Source organism: Anser cygnoides, chromosome 17 (assembly GCF_040182565.1).
Source record: "Anser cygnoides isolate HZ-2024a breed goose chromosome 17, Taihu_goose_T2T_genome, whole genome shotgun sequence".
Lineage (NCBI taxonomy): Eukaryota > Metazoa > Chordata > Aves > Anseriformes > Anatidae > Anser > Anser cygnoides.
Window position 1 is genome coordinate 10,130,185 of NC_089889.1, and position 17,361 is coordinate 10,147,545.

Consider the following 17,361-nt stretch of genomic DNA (forward strand, 5'->3'; position numbering starts at 1 on the left):
TGCTGATAGTATATAAACTCGCTGCTGGCTGCTTTCTTTCATGAATTGTTGGTACTAAGTATACTTATGTTCATGTTGATCTAAATAGATGGGCTATTTTTCTTACACTGAGATAATTTTAGATTAGTTTAGTGTATTATTTTAGGCCTTTAAAGATATGCTGAAGGGGGTTATGTGGGCCTGGAGTATGCACACCATCCTCCAGAAGCAGGAAACATTTTCTTACATCTCTGTTGCTTATGTTCGCTGATTAGAGTAAATTAGATACACCACCCTTATATAGCACTCAAAAACAGTGTTATAAAATCCCCTTCCCTTGAATGCTATGTGCAGATTGTTCTGCTTCCATGGTATGGAGTCTGCCTGTCATCTGGATTTAATCTCCCAGCTATAGTAAGTTGTTTCTTTTACTGTTTTACTGACATCTGTAACTTCCCAGGCTTAACCTTCTAAAATTAATAAATATCTCTGCTCCCAGAAATGGCCTCTGTTGGTTTGTTTGAGATCACTCTATTGGCATGTTTGCATATTCAAAGGTAATGACCTGATTTTGAAGACTGTGTAACTATTTCTTAGCCTCAAGGCCTTTGAAGCAAGGACAACCTTTCTGTGTATTTACACAAGACAGAGGACCAGTGACACCCTGAAGGGCACTACTGGCAGAAAAGTATTGCAAAATCATGATAGCTGTGGAAATTACTCTGCAAGCACAATGGAGTGGTACTGCAGTGTATGTGGATGGCAACCCCATTCTTAGATGGAAAGATGGGTAGTATTTTCTCACACAATATATATTTCAAATATATTTACATACTCCCATATATAAAATTTCACCCCAGCCCTGAAGTTTCTTTACAAAAAGGGAGATTACAGTGTAAAAACTTGTGAAATGCTTCAGTCTGAACTGTGTCAAGCCAACACACAGCTTCTCCACCTTCAGCTTTCTCCTCTGTGTAAATAAATAGCCATCCAGGCTTTTTTTCAAAACAAACATAATACTTTTTCCCTCTTGTGACCTCTTCCCAGTAGGGAACGCTTCCAGTGTAGCTCCCTCCATTTCCTTCAGCACAGACCACTTGTGTGAACAGATCAGTTTTTCTTCAGAACTGTGATCTCTAAGGTGAGCTGCATGTGAAGCCAGGGATAGAAGAATGGGGGCTTGCTTAATTGTATTAATGATTTCTAAATAAAACAATCGTAGTTATTAAAACAAGGAATGAAAGAATGGGGGCTTGCTTAATCGCTTTAAAATAGATATTGCTGAGTGTCTTTGCTTATTGCTGTGCAAATTAACCGAAACAAGGAGTCTCGGGGCCCCTCACAGAAGATGTTTCCTGACAAAAATGGGGAACCTGTCTCAAAAACCAGCTGAGACCGACCTTGTGGTTTGGACAAGAGCCAAGGAGCACCTGAGTCTGTACAAAGGCAGGGGGTCAACCAGTGGTGATGAGGAGTTATCGGACTTCATCCCCACGACCCCCCGACGACCACCACCGGAACGCACTGCGCAGGCACAGATGGGAGGAGTTTATGGAAATGACTTCTTGGAGCTAATTTTAATACAAAGCGGGGATAGGTTATGAATATGTATAGGCGTATTGGGAAACTTCATGCATATGTAACTTTTTACTGCATATAACCAAAGCAAGTTGCCGTGTTAAGGTGCGCATGCCTTTGGGAGCTATCACACATGTGCCCGGTGCCGAAATAAACCACATACCTACTTTATAACTTACTTGCTTTGAGTTATAGAGTTCTTCCACGAATCACATGGATTACAGTTTAAATAATTTTATATTGATTTGAGTATCAGAACCGAAAAATCAACTTAAGAGTCCAGCAAGCACCTCTCTGATTTTACTAGACTTATTCCTACAAGCAACCATTTGTTTTATTTAATTCCTGATGTTCTGCTGCTCATTGACTCGCTTAATTCTCCCTCTAAGTGCATGTTGGCATTCCCTAGTCGTCATTTGTGACAAGCTTCTAACATAAAAATTGCTATAATTAAGTTTATTGATTATAACTTGATAATCAGATTTAAAAATAAAAATAAAAAACTGTTTAGGCATTTCCCATGTTCCAAACCGTCACTCTCACGTGAGGCTCTTGCCTACAGGGTGCTCCTGAGAAACACGCTCCGATGTTTGGTGTTCCCCACCATGGCCACGTCAGTAACTTTTGTAAATTATTCCACATAACAGTGATTCACTAAGCCAGATTGAAAATAAGACACAAAGTTTATTTGTCTGGTAATGATTTACATAAACACATAACTGCTAAGATATACTGCCACAGCACTTGTATATGTTATGTGCATATTATAGGTTTCCCCAAACTGATTTTCCTGCATATGCATTTTATAGCTAAAATTATTGGCACAGATGAAGCTAAAAATGATGATGATAACTGCCCTGTCAGATGTGTAATGAAAACCAAGGGAGGTGCTAATTCAGTGAAATGCTTGAGCTCATGCTTAACTTCAGCAGTGTGGTGTAGACTCACTTTAACAATCAGTGACTTTAGACGTGATTATATGCCACAAATTGGGTAAAGGCTTGAGTGTGTTCTTCATTGCCTGTGCATGCTCAGGTGCTTTCCTCACAAGAAGCCTTCATGAGTGCTGTAGGTAATACACCTGCTCTTTGAGACTGATAGCAATATCATAATATTACTTTTAAATATTTTTTTTCCACAAGTAGTTGTCTTTGCTAATTGTTTGCCTGAAGTCATGCCATCGTACAGGAAAACCTCCCCTATCTCAGCCACGTAAAAGCACGTTTCCATCCCTAGCTATCCCCACAGGGAATCTGAGGCAAAACCCGGCACTTTGGGCGGTTTCCAAGCCCGCGCCCCTCATGGCGGGGCAGCGCCTTCCCGCCCGCTGTCCACCTCAGCCCGTTCCCGCCTGCCTTCTCCCCCCCTTCCCATTGGTTGGCTGAGGAAAAGCTCCCTGGCCCAATGAGCAGCCGCTTTGTTGCCGACGGGTTCCGGGGCGGTTGCTGTGGAGATCGGTGAGGAGGCGGTGGCTGCCGCTCTCCTGAGGGAGCCGCTCCGGGAGCCCCGCGGCGGCTGCGGCCCGACGGCTGCTCGGGGCAGCGGGGCGGCCCTGCCAGGTGAGTGTCACCTCCGCCACAGCCCCCGGAGGGCCGTGAGGGGCTGCCCTGCCGTGCCCTGCCCTGCCCAGCCCGGCGCTGAGGGCGGATGAGCCGAGCCTGGCCTGGCCTGGCGCGGCGGGGCCTCTCCTGCCCTGTTCCCGGAGGGCATCCTGAAGGTAAACGGGGGCTCCTTCCCTCCCCCGGCCGCCTCCCAGCCCTTTTTGGGCCACCCTGCGGGCAGGGGAGTCTGGCGAGCAGTGGGAGAGGTGTCCCCCCTCCGCTTTGCGGAGAGTTACCGCATTTCAGTGAAAGCGGCTGTCCCTAAAATGCGGTGGAGGTGAGCTTTGCGGTGTTAAAACAAACAGAAAAAAAAAAATCCCCAAACCCCAAGTATTCTTTAAACAAACACGTATTTACAGTGTGTAATTCTATGTACAGCACCAATAAAAGATGCCAGGAAACACCAGGTCACTCCCTTTGTTTCTGGTTTTGAAGTTGAGAGTCACCCAAAGGATGTTACGATAACTGGGAACAAGAGTCGCTTGAAATTTTTACCTAAGTTTTAACCTATTAAGGGAAAAAGGAGAGAAGATTTTAGAGTCAAGAGGCCTTAATGGCTATTGTTGCTTTTTGATAATGTGTTCACCTGTAATAACCACAGTTCAAGCAAAGACACTCTTGTAACTGAAAGATTTCAAACTGATTGGAATGTTTTGTGGTTTAGACTGATTGTTTTTCCCCGCCTAATTGATGTCACTATGTTGCTCTGAAAGTTCTTATTGTGGCTTAGTATATTCTGAGATATTCTGAGACTGTTGTAACTCAGTCCACAGTCAGGATAACATGCACATACAGTGCCTGGCTTAAAAAAAAAAAAAAAAAAAACACTCGCTAGCATAGCAGCATAAAAGCTGTGTGAAGGTTGCTTTTTCGTCCTGTTTCCAGCAGCATTGTGCTCTGTTTGGTTTTACAGTCTCAATTTGTGACCACCAGAGAGGAGAGTTGCTAAATATTTGTCACAGACTTCTCATTTAAATTAAAGTAGAATTAAAATCGTTTCCCCACCTTTTCTGTAGTTGCAGTCTCATTGGCAGTCCAGCCGTGGAAGTGAACTACTGATTGTAGTCCCTCCTGTTGACTTTGGTACAGCCTTTAACAAGACTATGTGATTCAGCAAAAGCATCGAATGCGTTTCTGCATATGGGCGTATTTGTAAGTGAACTTAAAAATCCTCAGTTTAAATATCTAATTGATTTGGGATCATACAGCCTGATTTGTTTAGATGTCGTAAGTGTCTGCACTTTCTGTCAAAACCTGGGGCGTTCAGTACTTTTGAAAAGAGATAACGTTAGTCTCTCTGTATATATTTTCTACATTTGCAATATAGACAAGGAATTCTTGTCTTTGATGTTTTATTAATGTTCAGTGAGTGACTTAAAAGGAAAAATGCTTTATTGGTGTGTAGTTGTCAGTCTCATTTAGCTGCAGGTAAAGTAAATAGTGTGTGGGCAAACAAAGTATCTGCTGAACTGATGAAATTCGTGTAAAAGCACTGTTTTTTCTACAAGCAGGACTGATCATGATAACGTATGAATTCAATTTATACTTCAAAACTCCCACTACTTCCTGCTGCGGCTAATTTTGGAATTGTTCTTCTATTAATGTGGTCTCCAATATTAAAGACAATTTTTAGCCTGTTCTGCATGTGTCATCTCTGTTTCAGTTGATGGGAAGGTTTTATACATAAGTGAAGTTTTTTTTTTTTTTTTTTTTTAAAAAAAAGCCCCACAAAACTCCTTAGTGTTTTGCTTTTACTAACATGTTTCAAGCAGTTTAAATTTGGGTTTAATTCTCTGGAAAAATGACTTTCACGCTTATAACCTGTATTTCCCCTTTCAAGCTTTTTATCAACAGTAAAAAGACTGAAAATATTAGTAACTCCCCTGCAGAATGAAGAAATACTAGTTAGTAAAAGTTCGCGCAGTGAACTTGTAACAGTAATAAAAGCATTTTAATAATATAAATAATAATAAGCAGTAATAAAAACATTTTAAATCAGAAGAATTTCTAGGTGTAGACAGTATTTTGAGTAATGAGTAGCCACTGTGATCTGCTGCAAAGTCAATGGGACTTGGGTGGCTTTACCATTTTTTCATTTCTTCTTCTAGAAACCATGGCAGTTGCTGATTCTTAGAGGCTTGAGAGAGTACCCTGCTTTGTGCTGCAGATGAAGGGTACAGGAGAAGTTCCACTTTTTTTTTTTTAAATAATGGGAAAACAATTTCATAAGTTGTAATGATTCATGCTCATGTAATGCCATTGTACACAAGAAATTTTTCCTTTGCAAGCTTTTGTCATTCCAGGGATTCATGTTTAAATGTTACTATAATGTCGTTCATTAAATATACAGTAATGAAATAATCTTACAGCTGTAACTACATTGCCAATACTTCCACTACCCCATCACCACCGGGAAAGCCATCCTGAAGTAATGTGTGCTTAACTTTGTATTTTATTCTCGGTTCTTAGTTAAAATTAACTTTAATGTTGTTATTCTTACGTGGTAGGGCAATTTGTCTCTTGGCATGAGGGGTGGTGGTGACATAGGACAGTTAATTGGTTATCACTTAAAGTAAATCCATCCTGTCTTTTACTTCTGAATGCTTTCTTTATTTATTGAATAAATATTCTAATCCCATTTGCTTTCCAGATTTGCTGGTGTTTAGCACTCCCTGCTAATCCTGGAGAACGACAGTGTGAATACTTACAAACATGGTAAGGGCTTATTTGACATGGTGTTCAAGATGTTTTGCAAATTGAAAACTTTCTCTTTCCCCAGAAATAAGAAAGAATAAATTGATATAATGAGAATGTTGGATTCGGAGTGATTGTAGCTATTGGTAAATTTAAGAAATTGAAAAGCCTCACTGTAATGTATTTTGTACTTTCTAGGAAAGCTATTACTTGAAAGACGTTTGAAATTTTAACTTTGTTTTCAGCTGACTTTAGGGAAGAGATTTTGATGTATTATTATTTGCGTGTATTATATTAGTGATGCCTAAATTCGTTGCAGCTCTTGCAGCATTATGCAGAGTGTGTTTGCCAAGTAAAGTTTGGTTGTTTTTTTTTTAAAAAGTTTGCAAGAGAAACTGAGACTTGTGTAGATGTAACAGTTCTTGTGGCATCTCAACTGTCATTCTAGATTCGAATTGCAGCACTGAACGCAAGCTCCACAATTGAGGATGACCATGAAGGTAGCTTCAAAAGTCATAAAACACAGACAAAGGAAGCACAAGTAAGTAAACCCACAATTATACAAAGGGACATAATGGGTGGGAATTTTGTCCTCTCTTGTTGCAGAGATCGGTTATCCATTATTTTTTGTTCATAAGAAAGTTTTGTTAATATCTTACCTTTTGAACCTTCCTTTAACAACCTAAATTCAGTTGAGTTGTACGGGGTTAGTAAAGCTAGTGTTCTTCTGGATGAAGACTTGATACGCAGCAGTAAGTACTATTAAAGGCGCCCTATCTTTTCAGAAGCTAGTCTGAAAAATGGTGAAATAAAAGCACAAAATAATCTAATTTTGCTTAAAAATAATTATGTTGTTATGTTTGATAAAATTACCCTACAGAATATGTTCTAACTTCTTAAACTACAGGAAGCAGAAGCTTTTGCTTTGTACCACAAAGCTTTGGACCTTCAGAAACATGACCGATTTGAAGAGTCTGCTAAAGCTTATCATGAGCTGCTTGAGATTCGTCTTTTGCGAGAGGTCAGTGGCTTTTAGAGAATGAAACTCTATAAACTGTTATTATATTTTGTATGCCTTAACTTCTTATTGGCTAATTACAAATGTCAGTGTTCTCACTTGGCAACTTTTTTGTTGCTATTTTTAATTTGTCTAATTCCTAATGCCCATGTTGCATTTATTTTACTGTTTCTAGGCAGTTCTTTCTGGTGATGAGAAAGAAGGGCTGAAACATCCAGGCTTGATGTTAAAATATTCCACCTATAAAAACCTAGCACAACTGGCAGCACAGAGGGATGACTTAGAGACAGCCATGGAGTTTTATTTGGAGGTACAGTAACAGCTGAAATAAAATACTGGTGCCTGGATGTTTGCAACAACTTACCAAAATACAGATGTACACATTTCAGTATACCTCGTTTATATGTATGTCTGAGTTCTGTGTGCTTTCTGACTTTATATGCCCACCATTCACTCCCCAAGCCAGTAGTGTCCCAGTGAAAAGCTAAAGCAGGGATAGTCTCTGTAAACAAGCAGATGTGCATGTCTGAAATGTGACCAATGTTGTCTGTTATACTCTCTAGGCTGTAATGCTAGACTCTACTGATGTCAACCTATGGTATAAAATTGGTCATGTGGCAATAAAACTTATCCGCCTACCTTTGGCTCGTCATGCGTTTGAAGAAGGTCTCAGATGTAATCCTGATCACTGGCCTTGTTTAGATAACCTTATCACAATCTTGTACACACTCAGTGACTACACAAGTAAGTACAACAATAGTCCTTTAAAAGAATCTGAAAAAATGTATAATTTCATGTTAAAAATTGTAACACAATGCAATTGTAAAGGAGAAAGTATATCTCCCATAAGCATGCAGTGTGTTAGGATGTGATGGAGATTTTTACGTCATGATAAGTTATGATTTTTATGAACTCTGCTTATCCTAAAAATAAATGCCTGGTATGGTGTTTATCAAGAAATATGAGTAGATCTACATTTTGGTGTTGGATCTCTGCTTTTGGTGCTAAAATATCTTTCTTTAAAACAAAAACAAACACCACCACCAAAAAACAACAAAAACAAACAAATGAAAACCAACAGCAACAAATACCTAACTAGCATGTTTGTTAGTTCAGTAGAGAAAGTCACAAGCAGTGTATAAGGGGGAGGAGAAGGGGAATGAAAACTGTCAGACCTCTGTGTTCTGTCAGGTATCAAGTGGGTTATTTTTCACCAAAGGATGTGCTGTTGACATGTTAAGTGTTTGAAATGGACTGCAGAATGTATTGTCAATGATAAATGAGGTCTGAATTAAGGGTATTTGAATTTTCTACTCCAGAGTCCGTCAGCTGTTAGGTCTTCCGTGACGTGCTTGGCTAAAAGGACTTGATCCTTAGCAGGTCATGTTTTGACTTTGAGCTTTGGACTGTGTCTTCTGTAGCCCAGACCAGTCAAGAAATAGTGTTTCAGTTCTTAGAAAGAATCACTTCACTGTTTTCAGAGTAACTGTAATGTAAATTCACTTTTGCTCCAGGAGAGCCGTCTGTCAGTCTGGAAGCTGCAAAGCCGAATTCTCTTTATGTAGTTACCCATGTGAGCAAAAGCCTGGGTGGGATTCACTGCTTATTGCAGCAGTGGAAGACATTTGATAACTATGAAAATGGTAAACAATTGTGATTCCACTTTACAAAATTCTAATACCCTTTGTGCAGGGTTGGGAGTCTTAAAAGTAAATAAAAAATGTACAGTAAAAGTGTTTAAACAAAATTAATGTGTTTTTTTACTAGATGTAATACTCGAGAAGAGGTAATAGGTTGTTTTAACTGTATTTTCATGCATGTAGTTATCTGACACGTTACAAAGCTATTGGTTTCTGTAAATGTCATGTTCAGCTGGAGTTTAGTGGTGTATATGAAGCCCAGAAATGGGATTGTTTGCGTGAGCCAAAGTAGCAATTGACCATTCAATTTTCATTTCTCTGTCAGCATGTTTGTACTTTATCTGCAAAGCCTTGGAAAAAGATTGTCTGTACAGCAAAGGATTGGTTCTGAAGGAGAAGATCTTTGAGGAGCAACCTTGCCTCCGGAAAGATTCTTTAAGGATGTTCCTCAAATGGTGGGTGTTATCTTATAGTGTGTGCTGCGTTTGGAGTGTGAATTTTAGGCTTGGGTAGTTCAGAAAAGCTGGTGTGATATAATGCTTTAAGCTATAACAACATCTTGCTGACATATCTTCTAAATTAAACAAAAAGCATCAACAGCAACAACAACAACAAAAGCTAAATGTTGCAGCTACTGACAGAATGTCGGGGAGAAAGTAGAGGCCCATAAAATTTATGGGATCTGCCCAAGGTAACTGACCTTTTATATTATAACATCTGAAATGTGAAAATACGTTTAGAGTGAAGATTTAGAAGAGAATGGATAACTTCACAGAAAGTTCTGTTTACTTAAAGAGAACCTGATTTATTAAGCTATCTTAGGCCTGGCTGTTAAAATGAATTGCATGTTGAATTAAGCCAAGGCTTTCAGCCACTTGGCTTTTGTTTCTGGACTGTGATATCTCTGAGAGAGCGGACTATTTTTAGCTTCCAAAAATTCATTCCTAGACTTGGAATATACAAGATGATTTTCAACTCGAAATTTTTTGTGATTACATGAATTGTTCAGAGTAGCACTATGGAATGAAAGGAATTTCTCAGCTGTACATTTATTTTCTGAACCATGAATTTCTAAGTTATCACTGTTCAAGAAAGAAAACACTGCCTACTGCTTTCCTTTCATTTCTCAGTATTTGGAAAACAGAGTAGGACAACCTCAACTTATTTCTTAATTTTTAAAAGAGCAAAGATTTCTGATGGTGAACACTTCTACGTGCATGCTATAAAGTTTGCAAAATAATGTTTCTTTAATGCATGTTTTAACACTATTTTTGTTACATTATAGGAAAATATAAAATGAATCTCCCTGTGCCTTTTAAAAAATCAAACCCTTTTCTTCTTAATATTTCCTAGTGACATGTCTATCCATAATGTAAATGTGAGTGCAGCTGAAACAGGAAGAATCATAGATGAAGCACTGGAGTTACGTAAGAAAAGACAGGCTTTGCTAGTGCGAGACAGAGAACCAGAACTCAAACTGGTCCAGCCAATTCCATTCTTCACGTAGGTCTTCATATTTTCTGTTTGTAATAAATTTATCAGAAGCTACGTATGCTGACAACTATGTTCCACTTTAAGCTTATCCAGCAGGCTTTTCTTGCTTAAAAAAAAAAAAAAGTGAACAATACTTCCATATTTTATGAATCTATAGGTTGTTTTGCTCTGCTTACAATTTTATTGTAAGCCACATATATATCAATTTTCAACCTTTGAATTAGAACTTCAGACTGATGTTAAAAAATCTTAACTAAGAATGATTTTGCAACCATTCTGGCTGTATTATTGGATTTTTTGTTTGACTAGTTTGTACAAGAACTTCGAAGTAAGTTTAGGTTTTAAAAAAATGTTTTTTACAATTGATATGTTGGAAACTCGTAAACAAATTGCTGTTCTTTATTTGCAGCAAGATATAAGGATACTATTTTATGTTGTTAAATACGTCTTTATTAAGGTATAAAGGGTTGTTTTTTATTGCGCGTTTTCCTGGAATATTGACGGACTCAGTATGTAGGTTATCTTGCAGAGAAGTTACATCTACTTGTAGATAAGGGTTATTTTTTTATTGTTGTTGATTAAATGCAGAATCTGAAAATGGTTCCTTTTGACACTACTTTTTTTTTTTTTTACAGTTCAGTACAGAGTAATTTAATTTCCTCAGCAACTACTGCATAGATCTTTTATTCATGAAAGACATTTTCTGAGACTAGGCACACTGACTGCCATTTCCTTCCTACTTCAGCTGATGCACCAGTTTCCTCTGAAAACTTTTCTCTGTTGCCATATTTTGTTCTTGGTTTTTAAGTAGTGTATTCAAGGAGGAAAGATATTATTAAGGACCTCTGTTCCAGGCCTGGAATAGTCAATGGCCCATATGACAGGAATACTGGAAGATATTCTCCAGCTTCTGTAGCTGTGTAACAGATTTTGACTCTCAGATTACATGTATTCTTCTGCTGAAAAAGCTGCTCTTGCTACCTCTAAGTATTAGAGAAAAACAATGCTGAATGCTATTAGGTTTATAAATATAATTTAGCATATAATGTGACAAGAACTAATGAAGTTATGATACCGTTGTGTTTTCACGTGCAGATGGAAGTGTTTAGGAGAAGCTTTACTGGCCATGTATCACCACCTCACAACATGTGATCCTCCTCGACCAAGTCTGGGAAAGAGAATTGATCTCTCAGAGTACCGAGACCCAGTTCAACATTTGATTGTTTCTCCTACCTCTACTCCTGTCAGTGTTATTCAGCCAACTCCAGTCAGCACTAATGCAGTGGTGACAATTGCAGATCCTGTGTTATCTTATACTCCAGCAACAACCAATTTTCCAAGCCACAGCCAGAATGTATTGGAACCAGGAGCTACTGTAGGTGAGCAAGGTACTTCAGTTTAAGATTCATGATTTTTCCTACTTATCTGGGTACTAAAAGCACTACAGAATACACTGGGAAATGCTGTCTCCAAACTGCTTGTTGGTGGATTCAGAACCTTTTTAGCGTATGTATAACGTAGAACACAACTTCACTTTTTCTACCATATAAAGTTAACTGTTTGCACCGGAAAAGGTAAGCCACCTAAACTGCCTGGAAGTCTTTGACTAGCAACTCAGACATGGGACAAGTGTTCAGGACAGTGGACTTGCTTTCCTATCTAATGGATCTGGGAGTCAGGTTGGTTTGTTTTTAATTGTTGTACCAGTGCAGGAGTTTCTAACCACTCCTGTTTTTGTGCTGTTGACTTATGCTTCTAATCTCAGACTGAAAAAAGGAAGAATCGTATTTCCTTTCCAGCAGTGTTGCACATGAAACTGCTAATGGCGTGGAGTCTTGAACTCCATAGAAATGAATGAGCAGTTACAGAAAAAGATAAGACTTGGTTATTCTTCAGCTTTCATGTGTAACTTTAAGGACCTGAGAGAACCAAGCTGTCAGCTATATTTATTTGGAACTTGTAGCAAGAGGTTTGAATGTTTTATTGTGTAGTTGTATATGCATTTACATATCTAAAACTATCAAGGAGTTACCAGTATTGATATTCATGGGAATTTACAAGTGATGTTGGAGGTAAAGGCAGACTCCTGTGATTCTCATTGTAGAAGTTTCTTGAGAACTAAAATAATGATTTCTAATGAATAATGAAATGCAGAGTTTCCAGTAAGAAGTCTGCTTTTTGCTTCAGAACAGCATTTTTAAGCAAAATACCATAGCCAGTTTATATTTGGTTGTTTTTAAAAAATTTTTTACACTGTCTTCAGAAGGAAAATAGAGTATTGCTGTAAAATAAGTGTAAGCCACAAATCACCTTCTTATTATTTTTTTCTAAAAAGGTTATCCACTTCTTTGTCAGTTTAATCTGTCAGTATTTATTTTTTGAATTCTGTTTTTAGGTGATATATCTGCAGGAGATAAATCCAAGAAAGGTGTAAAGAGAAGGAGAATTACAGAAGACAGCGGTGAAACAGCAAAACGGAGATCTGCTAGAGTCCGGAACACTAAGTGTAAAAAAGAGGAAAAGGTTGACTTTCAGGAACTGTTGGTGAAATTCCTTCCTTCCAGGTATGGTATAGAAATAACTTACATCTTGGGAATATTGAGAGCTAATTAGAGGAAGCTGTTTGGGCTTCAGGTTGGTTGATACAGCTCAACCTTAAAACCACTATATCCATGCTATGTTTTGAAGGACATGCAATGCAGTGTCTTCTCATAAATTTAATAAAACTGTTTTTAGTGAAAACTACTGCAACCTAATTTACAAACTAGAAAACTTTTGTTAATGTGAAACAATTAGAAGACAATGCAGATGTCAAATTGAGCAGGATCAACAAACAAGGCATTCTTTGTTTGGACAAAATTTGGGAACTGGATGTAAATCTGAGTGTGCTTCAGTTACTGTGCTTTCACTTCTAAAATATGCACAATGTGCCTTGCTTATGTTTAATTTATTCGTGAAATAAAGAATGATGACTTTGTTGATACAGTGTTTTTTGCCCCCCCCCAATACAGATTAAGAAAATTAGATCCAGAGGAAGAGGAAGACCCTTTCAATAACTACGAGGTACAGTCAGAGATCAAAGAAGAGAATTTCCAGCATGTTGGACCACACAGAATGTCATTTGATTCTACAACATTTATGGAATCTGGTAAGGTTTTCATTATAATGACCCTTTCTCTGTTGTTTCTTCCATTTTTGTGTGATTTATTTTCTGTATTTTCCTGTCTTACATCTAGAAGATGCAAATAAATATGTTATTTTAAAAGAATAACTTCATGACGTGAAGCTATCTTGCTTGGTAATGTGACTTTATTGAAGTCTTGGGGACTGTTTATTTACTGTGTACAAGAGCTCTATTGCATGGAGTTTCCCATTTAAGCATATTAGGATACTTAATTTTGCATTTATGCAGTGCAGGAGGACTGCTGTGGCCTTTCTGTAAGCTTAGTGCATAAAACGCTGTTGAAACTAATTTGTTTCAAGTCATGGTTTGTCTTGACCTTAATCATGTTTGGCTTTGTGTTTATCTGCTTTCTAGAGAAACAGGATGTTCATGAATTCTTGCTGGATAACCTAAACAATGGTGGGATCTTGGAACTCATGATGAGATATTTGAAAGTCATCAGCCAAAAGTTCCTGGTGAAGTGGCCTCCTGGCTTGTCTGAGGTGGTCCTTAGCATCTATAATAACTGGAGAAAGCACAGTAGTAGTCTTCCCAATCCATTACTGAGGGACTCAAGTAATCAGCATATCAAGGTAATGAAACATTTTTCTGTATTACGTTCTCTGTTTCGTTGCCACTATGTTTCTCTCTGTGCACTGAAAGTATCTAACCAAACTCCAACAATTAACTGCAGGCTTTCCTTAGCTGTTCCTGGGGAGCTGCTTGTGCTTGCTGTTGGATCTTCCATAAACTGTGGTACACGTACTGCAGCTCACATAACTGTTTGTTCCTGAGCTCCTGGATGTATCTGTGTGATACTGTAAGCAAGAATACTCTGTATATAGACAGCATGTGTGTATATATGCGTATAGATGCAATTTATATATTAGATTCTTAAATAGTTTTTATTCCTTTATTCTGTTGTTGCTTTTGCTTTTCCTTCCCCCCCTTTGCTTCTGATATGACAGAATTTTGTTTTGTTACCAGGCGAGTAGAGATGCTGCTTTGTTCACATTGGTTGTTCGAGGGTCAGCATTTCTGCTCTAAATAAAGTAGATGGCTTGCTTCTAATATAGCCTGCAATTTACAGCAAAAAATAGAAGTAAAATAAATATATATTTAATATCAAGTGTTTCTACTGATTTTTCTGAAAACTATGCTCCACTGATTTAGTTTAAAAAACAAACAAAAACATAGTATTATGTAGTAGATGTTAAAATTTGTATACGTCTGGTATGTAACTATTGTATTTCTGTGTATTTTCATGTATACATACCCTTTTTCTGAACAAATTTAAATATGTTTATAAATGCATTTACTGGGTTGTCACTATGATTGCATGACTTCTTGCTAGTATGTAACACTTCATGTTACACCATTAAAAAGAAGAGACAAGCATGAGGACAGTGACTTTAATCCTTGAATTTATTTTAAACTCAATATACAAACTATCCTGAGTGTAATTAATTTGGGGTTTTTAAGACTACAAAGGGCTATTCTGGTAACAAGCGCTATGGACCTTTGAACCTTTTCATAAGCACCTAGATTTTGCAGATGGATCTGTAGCCCTGTGAATGTAATCAGCAAATAGTATATTCTTCACAAAATTACCTGGTGGATATCCACGGTGACATGATTTTTAATGTACTTCTGAACGTTATCCATCAAGCATTAATAAGCTGGTAAGACTAGAATACATATTCAGTCTCATGGAGATGATGACTTTTTACTTCTCAAATGTCAGTGCTGTTACCATATTCTGAATTATTTGTTTAATATTTTCACACTTCTTTTGCAGGATATGATGTTGATGAGCCTTTCCTGCATGGAACTGCAATTAGATCAGTGGCTATTGACAAAAGGAAAGAGCTCTACAGGTAAGAGTCAGGTGTTTCTTACCTCAGAATAAAAATACTTTAGGTAAACGAAGAAACTTTTATAGGAATTCACTGGATTTGGGAGTTATCTTTTCTTAAAATACAGAACTGAAAGATGCTTATTATTGGTCTATCAATTGTTTGCCTTCAAGTAGATCAGTACTTTTGAAATATTTGTATGTGGGACTCTTTTCATGGGATGCTAGTAACTTTATCATAAAACAATTGATTTGCAGTTGCTCCACGAAATTGCCCTGCTGCCTCTGTCAATGGAAAGTTTGGTCCTGACTTCCCAGGAATTCATTTCTTGGGAGATCTGCTGCAGTTGTCATTCGCATCCTCACAGCGAGATTTGTTTGAGGAAGGCTGGATGGAGTTTGTCACTCGGGTGTATTGGCTGAAAGCTCGCTTTCTAGCACTTCAGGTTTGTTTTACTTGTGATTTAACAAATAAAACTTTTCCCAGCAATTAAAAAGTAATGTTGTCCAGAGACACTGCAGTTGATTTGGAAAATGAGAGTTATTTTAGGGCTATTACCATCTTTTCTTCAGATATACTGAGTTATATTTTGCTTGTGCAGCTTGCATTTCATTTGTGACCACTCAACTTCAGTATGTACTTCAGTTGGACAGAGCAAAGAGAGTGCATTCACTTTACAGAATACAATAATATTTCTTGACTCAGTGTTCTGATTTGTACAAATGGAAGGATTATTTCCACTGTTTTATGCTTCTGTGTTCTCAAAGGAATGATATTTTAGTCAATCCAAATTAATCTTTCACATTCATGCAACTTGAATTCTGTTTCTCTGATTTGTTTTAACTCTTATAAGAGTCACTGCTAAGAAGCATTTTTTTTCGGTTTGGTTTGGTTTTAATTGGTGACTGTCAATTGGATTTGTTTTCATGTGGGAGAATGTGCAATAATCAAAATGGCAGTGCCTGCACTGAATTTAAACATTTTGTATGTGGTTGGAAAACCTTGCTGCAGACAAAACTCTTGAGGTTCATTATGTGTTTTCTCATTTCTTTTTTTCTCCCCGCTGTACTGCTTCTGTAGGGAGACATGGAACAGGCACTTGAAAACTATGATATCTGCACTGAAATGCTGCAGAGCTCCACTGCAATGCAAGCTAAAGCTGACAATGAATGCATCACAATACGGTTACCTAATCTACATGTTGATTCTGTTGTTTCTTTAGAAGAGGTAAGAATTGACTTGCAGTGTTCCACCCCTTCCAGTTTCAAAGGTCATATATGAATTAGCTCTTTTGTCTTGGAAATTTTACCATATCTGTTCTAGAATTTTTCTAAGAGTGAAGAAACAGGTTCATAGTTTGATGATGTTGTGGCCAACATCTTTTCAAGCAGATGCCTTCTGGAGCTGTTTGTCCTGTACCACTTAAGACTGATTTTATGCAAAATATTTCTATTAGAGCAACTGTTATGTGCAGCAAAAAATTATTAAACCAGTGTTTTATTTTCTGTTCTATGAACATAACTTTCACTGATGGCTAACTGAGCTTCTTACTTCAGCAGTCAATTTTTTCCACATAATAATTTGCATGTGTATTTAAATAAAGGTTTGTCCATCATCCATTCTTTCCATTGCTGTTTTGGGAGATAAACTCCAACCCAGCTTATGCCAACTTCACTTTGAAGTCCATCTGATGGATGTATACTTGCAGCGTAGAAATGCGTGATTTGGGAATTTGAGACAAAAAACTATAAAGTCATTATAGCACTATAGTCATGTACTAGATAATAATTAAAAGTATATGGAACAGCTTAAGTGTTACATAGTAGGTGTTTTCTTACTGTTTTATGTTCCTGGATGTAACTGTAGAGTTAACATAGCTTTACAGCTGAACTGCTAGGTGAAATGCCACTAGTCAAATGTATGTGAAGACAAAGGTTGGATTGTGCTATCTGTGATGTTTACAGATTGATAAGAACCTAAAATCTCTGGAGAGATGCCAGTCTTTGGAAGAGATCCAGCGACTGTATGAGGCAGGGGACTATAATGCAGTGGTGCATCTGCTTCATCCAACTTTATGTTTTAATGGTTTTGGAAGAGCAAAACATCTGGAATTTGTGACATCCATACCAGAGAGACCAGCACAGCTGCTTCTCCTACAGGTTTGTTTTGTCCAGGGAACAGGATGAAAGGATTTCTAGAGTGGATGTTAATGGTTAATGAGTCTTATTTACAAGGCAAAACATGGAACCAAATCTGTAAATGGTCAGAACAGCATAGTTTTTTCAACGTCATTAGAAGTATGTCAGTTTTTGCTAACTGAGGATGTGACTAAAGATAC

General features: G+C 37.7%; 1 protein-coding gene across 7 annotated transcripts in view; it reads left to right on the forward strand.

Moving 5' to 3' along the window:
- The first annotated feature begins 2,972 nt into the window (after positions 1 to 2,972).
- The window catches only part of CABIN1 (calcineurin binding protein 1), a 110,206-nt gene continuing 95,817 nt past the window's right edge, over positions 2,973 to 17,361 (forward strand). For 3 of the 7 annotated variants that reach the window (XM_048064124.2, XM_048064129.2, XM_048064126.2), the window contains exons 1-19: positions 2,973 to 3,116; positions 4,175 to 4,310; positions 5,267 to 5,332; positions 5,809 to 5,873; positions 6,301 to 6,393; positions 6,760 to 6,873; positions 7,046 to 7,180; positions 7,434 to 7,614; positions 8,836 to 8,965; positions 9,864 to 10,013; positions 11,100 to 11,392; positions 12,400 to 12,568; positions 13,016 to 13,152; positions 13,543 to 13,760; positions 13,862 to 13,987; positions 14,966 to 15,044; positions 15,281 to 15,468; positions 16,104 to 16,250; positions 16,988 to 17,182. In XM_048064124.2, coding sequence (XP_047920081.2) covers positions 5,871 to 5,873; positions 6,301 to 6,393; positions 6,760 to 6,873; positions 7,046 to 7,180; positions 7,434 to 7,614; positions 8,836 to 8,965; positions 9,864 to 10,013; positions 11,100 to 11,392; positions 12,400 to 12,568; positions 13,016 to 13,152; positions 13,543 to 13,760; positions 13,862 to 13,987; positions 14,966 to 15,044; positions 15,281 to 15,468; positions 16,104 to 16,250; positions 16,988 to 17,182 — 2,358 coding nt within the window. In that variant the 5' untranslated portion in view covers positions 2,973 to 3,116; positions 4,175 to 4,310; positions 5,267 to 5,332; positions 5,809 to 5,870. The remainder of the gene's footprint in view (positions 3,117 to 4,174; positions 4,311 to 5,266; positions 5,333 to 5,808; positions 5,874 to 6,300; positions 6,394 to 6,759; positions 6,874 to 7,045; positions 7,181 to 7,433; positions 7,615 to 8,835; positions 8,966 to 9,863; positions 10,014 to 11,099; positions 11,393 to 12,399; positions 12,569 to 13,015; positions 13,153 to 13,542; positions 13,761 to 13,861; positions 13,988 to 14,965; positions 15,045 to 15,280; positions 15,469 to 16,103; positions 16,251 to 16,987; positions 17,183 to 17,361) is intronic. The other 4 variants (XM_048064128.2, XM_048064131.2, XM_048064125.2 and 1 more) reach the window with 3 other exon arrangements.